The 13,821-nt window shown below is 25.4% G+C and overlaps 1 protein-coding gene across 1 annotated transcript in view; it reads right to left on the bottom strand.

Moving 5' to 3' along the window:
• Window positions 1-11,470, bottom strand: part of LOC100160745 (alpha-tocopherol transfer protein) — a 23,026-nt gene extending 11,556 nt beyond the window's left edge. The window contains exons 1-3 of the mRNA XM_001944056.5: window positions 11,277-11,470; window positions 10,498-10,641; window positions 5,129-5,285 (exon numbers count right to left, since the gene is read on the bottom strand). Of these exons, the coding sequence (XP_001944091.1) occupies window positions 5,129-5,285; window positions 10,498-10,641; window positions 11,277-11,316 (341 nt within the window). The 5' untranslated portion in view covers window positions 11,317-11,470. The remainder of the gene's footprint in view (window positions 1-5,128; window positions 5,286-10,497; window positions 10,642-11,276) is intronic.
• Window positions 11,471-13,821: the final 2,351 nt, after the last annotated feature.

The following is a 13,821-nucleotide window of genomic DNA, read 5'->3' as shown; positions in this document are numbered from 1 at the left end:
TAAATTAATTCTGTTACCAAAAAATTTAAAAAATACATTTACACAGTTTATTTTTATAGTCATTTTAAGTACAAATTTGGACGAAATTACATATTAAAAACCTAGGATAACTATTTTAGTTATTTTGTTGTGATTGTATAATATTATTCGTGGGTACTTGAAACTTCTAAAGTATACTATTATATATCTATGATTTTACCACGGTTTTTTGTTGATGTATAACGCGTTATAACTTATAAGTACCTAATAGATATTATGATATGATTAATTTGGAATTTATTATAGGTACCTATTATAGGTCAATTTTTTTTTAATACCATAGATAAGTATATATTATATGTCTAATACATAGACTGATATACCGTCTCCGCTCAGAATCGTTTTTCTTATACAGTGATATTATATCATTGAATTCAAATTTAATACTGTCCATTATACAGTGACCCACTTCTAACCTACTGTACAGCAGAGCGACATCCACTTACCCACCTTTTTTATTATATTCTTATAACTTATAAGTTATAACTTTTAACTTTTAAGTTATAATAGTAACGCGCAATACAGATATGTACTTAAAAGTTAAAAATTAAAATTATATAAAAATTAGAAAATTCAAAATTTCTGGTTTAAAATTAAAATGTTTTTAAAGTTAAAGATTAAAAAGTAAAGACAAGTGAATTATTTTCAATTTTTTTTTTTTCATGGTATAATTTAATAATGTATAATACTATAATTTACTTTCGTTTTCGTTTTTTTGTTTTTTTCCGTTTATAATAACGTTTTCAAAAACGTTTTCCATCCCTGGTTTTTTGACAGTACCTATATACATTCTCGGATTCTCCATATCTATATTTAAAGCTACCTATATAATTATACCTTATGATTACTATTTACTAGTAATCCATTACTAGTATAGTATTATATTATATTAGTTTATTACATAGATTAAACAAATACAGTGAAATACCAGACACCTAATTATATATACAGTTTAATTTTATGTAAGTATCCTAATTCCTATGACATAATAATATGGTCATATCGTAATTTATTGTTTTTCAAAACGATTTAAATTTTAATTAATCATATTGTAGGTAATCAAAAATCTGAGAAAGATAAAATTAAATCAAAAAAAATAAGTTAATTTTAGGTTGGGTAAATTTTACGCATCGATGCGAAACATTAATTAAACAAATATCTATACACTACCTATAATTGATGAAATTTTAGATTCTGAGTGGAACGATGAATGTATTGATTTTACAATGATGTGTGTTTTTTTAAAATTTTTTTTTTGTGTCTGTGTACACGATAAGTAGTCGAAATAATGCTTCGATTTTCAACTTCAGTATCTTGTTCGATTAGAAAGTGAATATCGTTGGTGCATTGGGGAGGTCCCCAGTAATTTTCAAAAGTGCCAAGAAAAACCAAAGAAAAATTAAGGAAAAACTGGAATTTTTACGCAAAATCGATTTTTCACAAAATTGAATTTGGTTTTTGGTGTAACTTTAAAATAAATTACCGTAGATACATGAAATTTTGACTAAATGTTTATATTAGCATTTTCTATACACCATAACATTTTCAAAATATTTTGACTTATTTTGAGCTCTTTACGGACATTGTCAGTTTTCATTTTTTTTTAGTTTTTTTTTCTAAAAATATCAATAAAATTTTATTTGTAGATTAAAAAAGCTTGAAAATTTAATAAAAGGTTCCTAGTATATTGTTTCAAAAGCAGATGAAAAATATTAAAAATCCTTAGTCACAGTTTTTGTGTCACAAAATGTATCAAATTTAAAATTGAATAATTATTTTGTAGTTAAAAATGTATAAAATGTTCAACTTTTATATCTAAGGATTGAAAATTTAAAACAAGATTCCACGTAAATATTTAATTCTGTTGCCAAAAAATCTAAGAAATACATAAGCACAGTTTATTTTTATAGTCATTTTAAGTTCAAATTTGGACGAAATTACATATTAAAAACCTAGGATAACTATTTTAGTTATTTTGTTGTGATTGTATAATATTATTTGTGGGTACTTGAAACTTCTAAAGTATACTATTATATATCTATGATAGTACCACGGTTTGTTGTTGATGTATAACGCGTTACCTGATGGATATTGTGATATGATTAATTTTGAATTTATTATTAATACCTATTATAGGTCAATTTTTTTTTAATACCATAGATAAGTATATACCTATATGTCTAATACATAGACTGATATACCGTCTCCGCTCAGAATCGTTTTTCTTATACAGTGATATTATATCATTGAATTCAAATTTAATACTATCCATTATACAGTGACCCACTTGTAACCTACTGTACAGCAGAGTGACATCCATTTACCCATCTTTTTTAAGTATTAAATATTAGGTGATTGAAAACGTGTTCATATAGTCCAATAGTCCAAACCCATACGTACATAGGTTAATAATATATTTTTAAAACATAACACAAAATACAGTAAATCGTCAAAATTTTCGTTTAATCGTTTTATCTTTTTTTTTTATTTGTTGAAATCATATTTAAATTCATTTGTGCATCCAAGGTTAGGTACCTAATAAGTGTTACCTAAGTTATTTAAAAATAAACATCGTGAGGCGTGTGTATAAAAACATAATATGCAAACATTTCCTAGTGGTTAATACAATATGTTTAAAATATAATTCTAATTTTTACACGTACCTATTAAAATGTTGTTACTTATTACCAATAACACAAATTAAAACGACCTTTAACAAACAGGTAGAGATAAATATTGCATGGCTTGTATTAAAAATAGGGTACTAAATATTTATTACATTATTTTAATATAATACATGTAATATTAAACGTAATCATTTACTATAGATACTACGAAATACTGATTTTCGAAAATTTTTAACGGTGTAGATATATTCCACATGTTATAAAATGTTATTGTATTAATAATAATATTACTTTCGGCGAAGAGATCCGTTGATCTTTAACTACCTACGTCGGTGGTCTAATCTAAATTCGTATTTGTACGATTTACCTACTAAAGAATTTTACAGCAAGTTGAAAAGAAAGCGATAATCTGGGAAAAGGGGGTTTAGGTAAATGTTTTTTTTTTGTTAATGCATTTTACTAGTAAGTATAGTTAATTTAGTTATAAATTATCAGTTGAAATTAGTTTCAATTCTTGATTTTCTTAGGTATTCAAAAGTTGTTACAATTCATTTCGATTTTTGAGCAATGGATTTTAAAATCATCAAATTTTTTCTATCTCTTGATGTCGAACTGAATACAAATTATTTCCGGATTACCTATATTTCATAATATTAAGCTTTCGAACTGGTTTTAAATTCGTTTTTATCAATGACAGTTAATAGGACGCCACATAATCCACATGACTTGTTGTCTCCGTCTTACGAACATAATAGATTTGTGTTCATCAGTTCCAATGATGTGTATAGATGTGTAGTATAATAGCTTAAACAATAGAATGAATTCACCTATTATCAAACTTAAATCTAAAAAGATTATCTATGTTTCAACATGAGTATTTTACAATATTTCAATATGCTTTTAATAAACAGCTTTAAAAGCATTTCAAATTTTAACTATAAATTTAAGAATTTAATCAAAACCGATGCTGAACTATCAGTTTTTAATGTCATGTGTAACTCTGTTGTTGTTATACTTTAGTGTTTTACAATACTAGTATATGATGGATTTTGACCTACCATGAAATAAAACCAGTAATTTACATTTGTGTGACGAGAACAAATAACCTACAGTTCAATCAGTGGTTTCCTGTCGAAAACTAGGTACATAATCACTTATACAGAGTGATTATTTCAAAAAATGTATTAACGTTTTTTAAATTATGTATTATTAAGACATAACAAAAGTACACGTTTTATCGTTACTATTTCTTAAGTTATTGTTTTTTTTCATTTCCTATTCTGCAGCAGAATTTTGTCTGCTGCCCTACTGTGCTCGTCAAAACTGTAAATCATTTACACATTGGAAGTTCGATTTGAATGACTTAAAATTATAAAGTTTGTTTACTGTTAAAAGAATAAGAATCAGCCTGCAGAACCAGTTTTGAAACAAATTTAATCAAAAATTATTTGTTAACTTTAATTATTTTAATCGTACTTATATTATTTTAGGTACCTACATTTAAAATAAAATTTAAAATTTAGATAAAAATCAAAAACAAATAACAGACAAAAGTTAAACGATAATTATTTCAAAGAACTAAATATAACTCAAATAAATTTACTTAGCGTATTATGCTAAAATTACATGTAAATATTATAAAATTCCTTTTGTATTTATATTAGTATAAGTACGTACTAAGTAGGTACCTAGTAAGTTGGTATATATGTAAACTGTACATGTTAATGTTAATCTAAACATTTCCTATTTAACCAATGCGTTGACAATATTGAAATGTCCGATTTGGACCACTTTATTGTCAGTTATTAATTATTATGCATTACCTATACAATATATTACATACTATACATTTGGTATTCCATATTATTACAATGACAACATTATTACATATCTACGATCTACGACTGTAACAAAACGCTCACTATTTCCAACATATAGACTTTAGTAGGTACAATGTTTGAAGACTGAAGTAATAAATTATTAGTTACTATCAATAACTATAGATATAGTGAATCCTAAATACTACATATTATTTTTATTTCGGTTTTTTTTAAATATTTAATTATTTAGGCATTACTAGCAACATCAATATGATTGTATTCATGTGCAATAAATACAATTTAAAGTCGAAACAAAAATTAAAAATAAAAACTAGCACATACAAATTTTTAAATTATAAACCAATAAGTCACGGTTTACGTTATATGTATGATGAATTCAAATAAACCAGTTTTCAGTACACTAAATAAAATAATATATACCTTGGTACCTAGTTATTAAAACTCGATATATATGTAGATAGTAGATACTGTAATGCAACTCTGTATTATACAAATTCTTACAACAATTATAAAAACGCAGTAGGTAAACTGAACACCCTGAGTAGCATTCAGAAACTCAGACATATTGGACAATTGTAGAAATAATACCAGAAAAGCAAAAAATAGAATAACTTTACTTACAAAACATTGAGGGCATTGACAAGTTCTGGCCTAAAAACGTCACGATTCGCAAAAAATTCTGGAGTTTCTGTTTTGAGTGTGTAGTAAATTTCTATGCAAATTCTGGTTTGTTCCATATCAAAAAAGCAGCTATGGTAAAAAAGTATCAGCATTTCCTCTGAAAAATATTACAGTGATGAATTTCAGTTTATAATAATATTAAGTAATAACGTTATTTATAATATTATACAACGATATTCTTATAGTATATAGATAAATAATTATACATATGGACATATTATGGCCTATATAGGTAGGTCTTATAAAATCATACATTAAACAAATATTTATATTCTATATATACAGGGCGATTCTCCAAGCCTATACAAACTCCCATTTGTTACTTTAATAATGCAATTATTGAATCTCTACTCTATTGAATACCTATACTTAAAGACCATTTTTAAAAGAGTGTCCTGTGGCGACAGTGCGACATATTCTGTTTTGCAAATGAGATCCTCCCCCCTTTTCGACTGTAAATTATTTACCAGATCATTTTTCTGGTAATGTTGACGTATCAAAATTAAAATTAAAATGATTATTTTTTGATTTATTTAACTTCGTGTATTAATAAGGATACCATAATAATGGGTTTAGAAGATATAAGGATATGGTGATTTAAAAATGTAGTTGTTTAATATAAATCTATAATTATTAATAATTTGTTAAAATTGACCAAGTATAATAAATATTAGATCCAATATTACCTCTGTTTTATATTTTTGTATAACATATTTTAAAGACTATTATCCTTATAGAATCAACATTTTAACAAATGAGAAACTATACTCGTTCTAATTTTTAAATTATTTACATCAACAGTTTCAAAAAAACTATTCACTAAATAATGTACAGTAAAAAAAGAGTGTTTTTCATTTGAAAAACGAAAGTTTGTAAAATAAAAATGATGATTTGTTTATATATTCAAGTAGGAAAATGTTTTTAAAGTAAAATTTGTGTTTATACTCGGTAATAGGTATATTGTGTTTTTATAACCCACAACAATTGTCTGTATCTTTGTACAATATTAATTATTTGAAGTACCTATATTGAATTTGCCTAAAAAGTAAAAACTATAAATGTAATTATTACTTCAATTATGTTTATGAATTGTAGAAATAAAAAATAAACAAAATAATTGCATATTTCCGTATTATATACTTTGCAATACGCTTTTTATACACAATAACAATGTCACAATATGTACCTTTTTATATTTTGAAACAGTTTCCTTTAAGCTTGTTGATAAATATTAAAAGGTGAATAAACCTAATAAACTACTTATAATTTATAATTCAGGTAAATAAATTAATTTCTTATTCGTATGATCAACTGTGACACTATATAAAATATATTGTCAAATATACTAATAAAATTATGAATAATAACAAATGTTTCAAGAATTAGCCGTAGGTACTCCGTGGTATAGGTGTTTAAAATGTCTAATAGGAGTACCTACCACAATTATTAATATTAAAACTTTATAAATTCACTTACCTATGTAATTAGGTATATTATACTATATATAATGTGTACCTATAATTCCATTAACATATAAAAAAAATCAAATTTATAAGTCATAATTCTATACCATCTACACGCAGTGGCGTAGCCAGGGGGTTGGGTGTTTAACCCCCCCCCCCCCCATTGACATTTTCCCTCCTAATAAATATATTGTTTATAGGGTTCGGGACTGCTTGCAAGTTATAAATTTGTCTCATGAAATGGCAAAATTGAATACATAAGTTTGAATTTGCATATTTGTGTATTTTATAACTTAAATGTACATACAATGTACAATTGTCGGGAAAAACTATATTTGGATAAATATGAAAAATATCATAAAAAATATTATCTTTGGTTAGGTACAATAGGCGATAATTTTGAGATTTGGGGAGGCCGAAGCCTTTTATAATACCTGCATACTATTATAAAATTGAATAAGCTTAAAAAAATTAAGTTAATGTTTGGGAGGGGCGGAGGGCTGTTAAAGTTGTTGGTGGAGCTTGGCTACAGTTGGCCCTATGTTCGCATATGTAAGATTTCATAAGTCTATTTGTGACAAAACTGTGTTTAAACTATAATATTGACATCTAGATTGTAGATTGTACGAAGAAATGAACATCAGTAGATATATCAGTAGATATAGTGTTCGTTTATCAATGTGTTCACATATCTGCACGTTATTCGTTATTACTTATTTATTAACCTAGTACCTATTGTATGCCAGTATTTTTAAAAATAAAGTTGTTATTTATTTATTTATCAGATTTATATACCTACTTATTTTTTAGTTTTTTATTACCAAAATTGCAATATGTTTTATGATTTTTCAAAAATAATATAAATATATTGTCAATCGAAAATTGAAAAGTCATGAATTAAAAGAATCTAGAAAATTAAAAATTATTCTCACTAAAATTCAACTTATTTTAAAGGTAGGTATCACATTAGATTATTTTGTCCGGTCACCGTTTTAATGACATATACCTACATATTTTTCAGAAGCATTGTCAAACGAATAAACTACGTAAATATACGTATACGAACTATTATGTATAATAGTCTATAATGTACTTACATCCTAATCATCCTATAAAAACTTTTTTTTAAGGATACACCTGATATATACGATGTGCTGGAGTAATGGACTAATTTTTATACACGCGGTACTCGGTGGTACAATAAATGCAATATGGTAATAACTAATAAGGTATATTTATTGTTTGTACACTTTGAAATACAAAACAGGCTTAATTTTTTCTTTTCGTTAATATTATTTGCACTGTACATTTGGTGTCAATACACCAATATTTAAATATATGTATTTATCAGTAATATATAAGATTGTATATGATGTAATAACAATATTATTCGACTTCAGACGAAACATATTTACTTTCTGATTACAATCACTTACAGATAATATAAAAAGTGCATAGTATAGCCTATATATATAGCCTATAGGCTAACGTGGGCCGATTTAATCTACAAAATAATTCCAAATATCCAAAATGTCGACTTAAAATTATCCAAATCACAAATAAAAATGAATGAGGATTGTTGAAAATATTCTTATACTTTTTTATACTAGCTTGTTTGTAATGCATTTATCTTGCCAAATCATACATAGTTACAATATCACCTATAGGCCTTTTTTTTATTGGTAGTGTACTAAGAAAGGTTGTAGCCGTTGTAGCCTGTATATAGGTACCTACCGATACGGCGTTTCCTACAGATGGGGAATTGTTCCCGCATTAGGTATATTGTATATATTATCTACCCTAGGCCTATTATCCTTACCTAAATTGATAAAAAAATTGATCGATAGACCATGCAGTAATATCTAACTTATTATATCATAGAAGATAGAACTACTTAGAAATTTGTTATTTTTATTATACTATATTTTTAACATAGATATTCTAACGTAAATGAAATGGTTTGTAGTATTATACTTATGAATAAAATGCACAGGACATAAAATAAATATAAATAACGCTTACTAATTAAAAATATGTCTCTATAGATATATAACTAACTTGCTCATTCGTATGTATACATAAAAAACTATAAATTGTAATACTATAAGATCATTAATTCAGCAAAATCTAAAAAAAAAACCTTGATAGTAACATAAGGACCTCTGGACCTATAAATATGTATATTTTTAAAGAAAATCTGAAGGCAAACGACATAATATAAACCACGATGATTTAAATACACTAAATGTTATATTTGTTTGTCTGTTCAAGTACTGTTCATAGTTCATTAAAACATAAATACTAGGTGCTTTATATATGATTGCAGATTGACATTAATAAATTGAAAATATTATGAACACATTGAACATAAAACTGTTGACAAATATATTTTGTTTTCCTTATAATGTCGGCTAAAGTTTAATTTAAATTATAACTATGCGTATTGTGTACAAAATTATGAAATATTAAATCATTAAACTATATTTTAACTATGAATGATAATTTTTTTTTAAAAAACCGGATTAGTAAAAAATGTTAAAACAAAAGATTTTAACAAAAGTAAAGTTATTATTTAATAAAACAAAATATGATGTTTGGGTACTTAAAATTGTATTTTATATTTAATGTTATTTTAATTAATTTTATAGCTTGTTGACAGAATTAGGTACCTCCTATTCAATAAATAAGATCCCAAATGCATTATCATAATTCATAATGGATATTCATTAACGGCATAATTATAATAGTGTCCATAAGTTACCAACCTATAGATATTCTAATAATATGCCGTATAAAGGAATCCAATCATAATGGTATTTAAATATATTAAACCTGGTGATAATATATTAGGTAATAAGTTAACAAAGACAATAGGTATTATTAACCATTATATGAGAATAAGAACATTGTGATTTCTTAAAATAATCTAAAGAAAATGCAAATATTAATTTAAAAACGAAAACGAATTTAAGTTATAACTTATAAGTAGGTAATAGAAAATACTTTCTTGAGAATTAAACTAAATATTTCATCCAATAAAAGGTAATAAAATAACACTATACGTTAATGTTATAATATTAATTATATTAAATAAAACAAATAAAATATCAACGTTTTATATAAAAGCAAGTATACCTATACCTACCATATGGCCTATATATGTATAATATATGCACACCTGCGTATTACAAAGGTGCTATAATTATGACTTCTCTATAGGCTAATATAGTTATAAATTATAACTATAATTTTTACCTATTTGTATTGTTTATAATAAGACTATAGGTGACTTTAAATTTACATCGATAAATCCGAGTAAACTAATGAAAACATTTACATAATCTTCATTTGTGTTCAAAAGCGTTGATAATTAACTTTAAAAAAACACCTATGACATTTACATTGAATATTAATAGGTACCTATAATATGTATTATCAAGTTGAATTTTATTAAATATACATTTAAGAATCATAACTTTAGACGTATCTACACATAATAGGTACTTACATCAATTAAAATGTTGATTTCATGGCGATCATGCGGCTTTATGCTTTGTATATTATTATAATTTTATACTTGTATGTACGTGATACATAATTTGCTTATTATTGTAAGAAATAAGAATATAATTAGAGCAAAGATTTAAATTAAATAAATTACATATGTAAAAAGAAATTTAAAAAAAACTAATTATAACTTAATAGTGTATACTATTTAGTATTTACTTTACCTACTAATTTACACTTTTTTAGATCTTAAAAAAATAAGAACAACACTTTTAAATAAACCATATATTTAAAAACATAGTTGCCAGTTGCTATTTTAGTTTCAAAAAAATGACTTACCTGGGATGTTTTGTGGTAAATGTGGTTGTGTTACTACCCATTTTCTTAAATCTTCTATATTTTCTTTAGATATTTCTGGATTTTTTGCATATTCTTCATCTGCTGTAATTGGCACAATTGATTTTTCTTTAATTTTTATGGATTCTGAAAAAATAAAAATAAACTGTCAGTTACAAATTATCAATTTTTAAAACAGTGTCAATATATTGACTTTGTGATAGGTAATAATAATTAAAAAATTTAAAAAAAATTTAAATAGTCTAACTTAAAGAAGTTGAAAACACTAATAATATTATGCAGCTTAAATGATTTTAGAAAAATGCGAAGAATATTTGGAGAATTAATAAAAAAAACCAAAGAACACAAGTCACAATGGACATCAGAATATATTATTATGTATATCAACCGTGCCAATCACTGATCAGGATGGTCTATAACATAGACTCTATATGACTTATGATTATATCGTATAAAATCAAAATAACGAAAACAATAATTTGAATTAGTCTATATTATAGTATTAACCATCAGACTTATAACTTTGAACGAATTCTCTTTTTTTTCGTCAATCCTCGCATAACTCGAAGCCCGCATCATTTGTTTACCATGAATCGTGATTTTTTTCAAAAAAATAATTATCTAGAGATTGAAAAAAAATCCACGAAAGCCGGTGGTAAAGGTATTGGTTACTAAGGGCCGCTGGTCTTTGGAATAAATTAAAAAATTCCATGTTTTTTTGATTGTTATTGTTTAAAACGTAATGCGTATAATAAGCTTACCTTTGAGAACGATCCCAGATCCATCGTTTATTAAAGGCATGATTGAGATATATCGGCGAAAAACGAGCGTGTTATGTTTTCTGTTCGAGCACAATACAGGTATAGACTCATTGACCGTCGGCGATCAAATCGTTACGTCTATTTGAATGATAGTCTAGGTAGGTATACGAGATGCACGATTCCTTCACAAACTGCCGTGGCAATAACTTATTATTGGAGGGGAACGGATAAACATTTAAATAAACATAGCGAAAAGTGGTGGCAAGGTCGTCGAGTATAATATTGTAATATACGCATATCAGTCTAATGTTATGATTCGCGTACGCGTGTGTGCGTGATGTTTGTGAAGAAAACAATTTGTTTTAATATTATTATCGTTAATCTCGTAATTATATTATAATATCACAAAACGTCTCTTATATATAGCTGGTCGCAATGATTGTGTACGGAAGGAACTACAATGGTATTAAAAGTTCTAACAAAACAAGAAATAAATATTAATAATATTAAAATTATATCAGTTCAAAAATTATAGGTATAATACGGTTGCCATATTATTGTAGGTACCTTTATTGTTATATTAAAATACAACATATTATAATGTACTTTTCGTATATTATTCAAGATTATGAAGATATGGTATATATCTATATTAACATGGTATATAATTCCATTCAAATTCTTTGGGTTGAAATCTTTGATTATAAATTCTTTAATAATATAATATATTAGTATTTATAAACCAATGGTTTAAATATACGAACGCCGAAGGGAATATAATTCAAGTTGTTACACGAGAGTAACAGGTAAAAAAATATATACGTTAATTCTTACAAATTATATGTGTAAGTTCCTGCACGGTGAAAAACATTGTACCTATACATGTAAGTATTCCTATACATAAAAAAATTACTTTTGTTACCTTCTACAGTCTACACCTATCATACAATACATTTTTATCACCAACATCCACATATTTTTTTAAATTATTGAAATTCTCAAACTTTTTCAAGGTACCTAGTATGCTTTCGTACATATTATACATATATAATACTAATATATAGTCAAAATAGGAAAATTGTTTAACATAAATATGTTTTTGAGGTAGATTTATTGTTTCTGACCGATTTTTCATAAGGTTTTCGTTATCATGGTTACTGATTAGTTATTAACAAATACATATTTATGAAATATGATTCATTGATTCATAGATTTTCCTTGTAGAGCAAAAATATTGAGCATTGCGCTACGTTTTTTTGTACAATTATTTGTTTACGATATGAATGATATTTTTTTAAGACATTGGCATAAGTTTGACTACGTTTTAACGTTGTAACTTATTACACTCAGGGTTGGAAAAAACTCAAGGTTGAAAAAACGAAAAAAACGTTTAAGACGTTAAAAAGCATTTTAAACGTTTTTTAAAGATTGTTTTTTACATGCTTAAAATGAGTTTTTTTATTTTAAATGGCTTTTTAACGAAACAAAATGTTTTAAACATAACAGTCCTGATTACACTACATTACAAAATTATAATATTGTATTTTATTATAAAAATAATAATTTAAATAATTTATAATTTATGTATTATTCCAAAAAAAACAAAGAAAACGATAAATAACTTTTTTAGTAGGAACTAACATAAGTAGGTACGTGACTTTTTTACCATGTAGGAATTTGCATTTATCATTTTTTCCACAATATAGGAACTAACCTAGGAATGTAATTTTTTACATCATTAAGGTAGTTCTCGTGTAGGAACTACACATGTACCACATTCTCATCCATCTAAGTGCGTGATAAAAATCTTAAAACTTATTATTTATTAACCTTAATATATTCAAATTATTTATCATTATTTTTGTATTAGGTACCTAATTACAATTGAGCAATGCAATATGTTTATGATATATTTAGTGTTAACAATGTATATTCGTTTAAGAGACAAGATTAATTAACAATTATAAATCACAATAAATTAACAATAATGATTGTATAATGGATTTGCACGATTTGATTTTATAAAATGCCTATAGACCATAATAGAGGAAGGACATACCTTGCACTATCTCCCTTGGCCCTTGCGGACTTAACCTTAGAAAAGTGTACCTAACTACAGTCCTGTAAAGTATTTAAGTAAAAGTATTTGAGTAAAAGTATTTTGAATGGTATTTTAAATACTTTTTTGGTATTGACTACTTTGGTTTTTTATTTCGAACATTTTATTTTCATTCGAAATAATTGGTTGGAAAAATATTATTGTCAACTACAATAATAGAATAATAGTTTTATTTAATATTCTGTATTTCTGTGTTAGCCGAAGCCCAAAGGTTTGTGAAAACCAGATTTCTAAAAAAAGTTATTGAATATTGAATAACAATATTCCCTTTAAAACTATTAGATAGGTAACTATTAGATTACCTACTACCTATGTGTTTATATTACGATAATTAAAAACCTACTTTAAAAACCAAAAGTATTTGAAAAGTATTCCAAATACTTTTTCAAAGTATTTGAGTAGTATCTTAAATACTTAAAAAAATGT

This window comes from Acyrthosiphon pisum, chromosome A2 (genome assembly GCF_005508785.2).
Source record: "Acyrthosiphon pisum isolate AL4f chromosome A2, pea_aphid_22Mar2018_4r6ur, whole genome shotgun sequence".
Taxonomy (NCBI): domain Eukaryota; kingdom Metazoa; phylum Arthropoda; class Insecta; order Hemiptera; family Aphididae; genus Acyrthosiphon; species Acyrthosiphon pisum.
The sequence above is the reverse complement of the archived record's forward strand: the minus strand, read 5'-3'. Positions and strand labels throughout refer to the sequence as shown.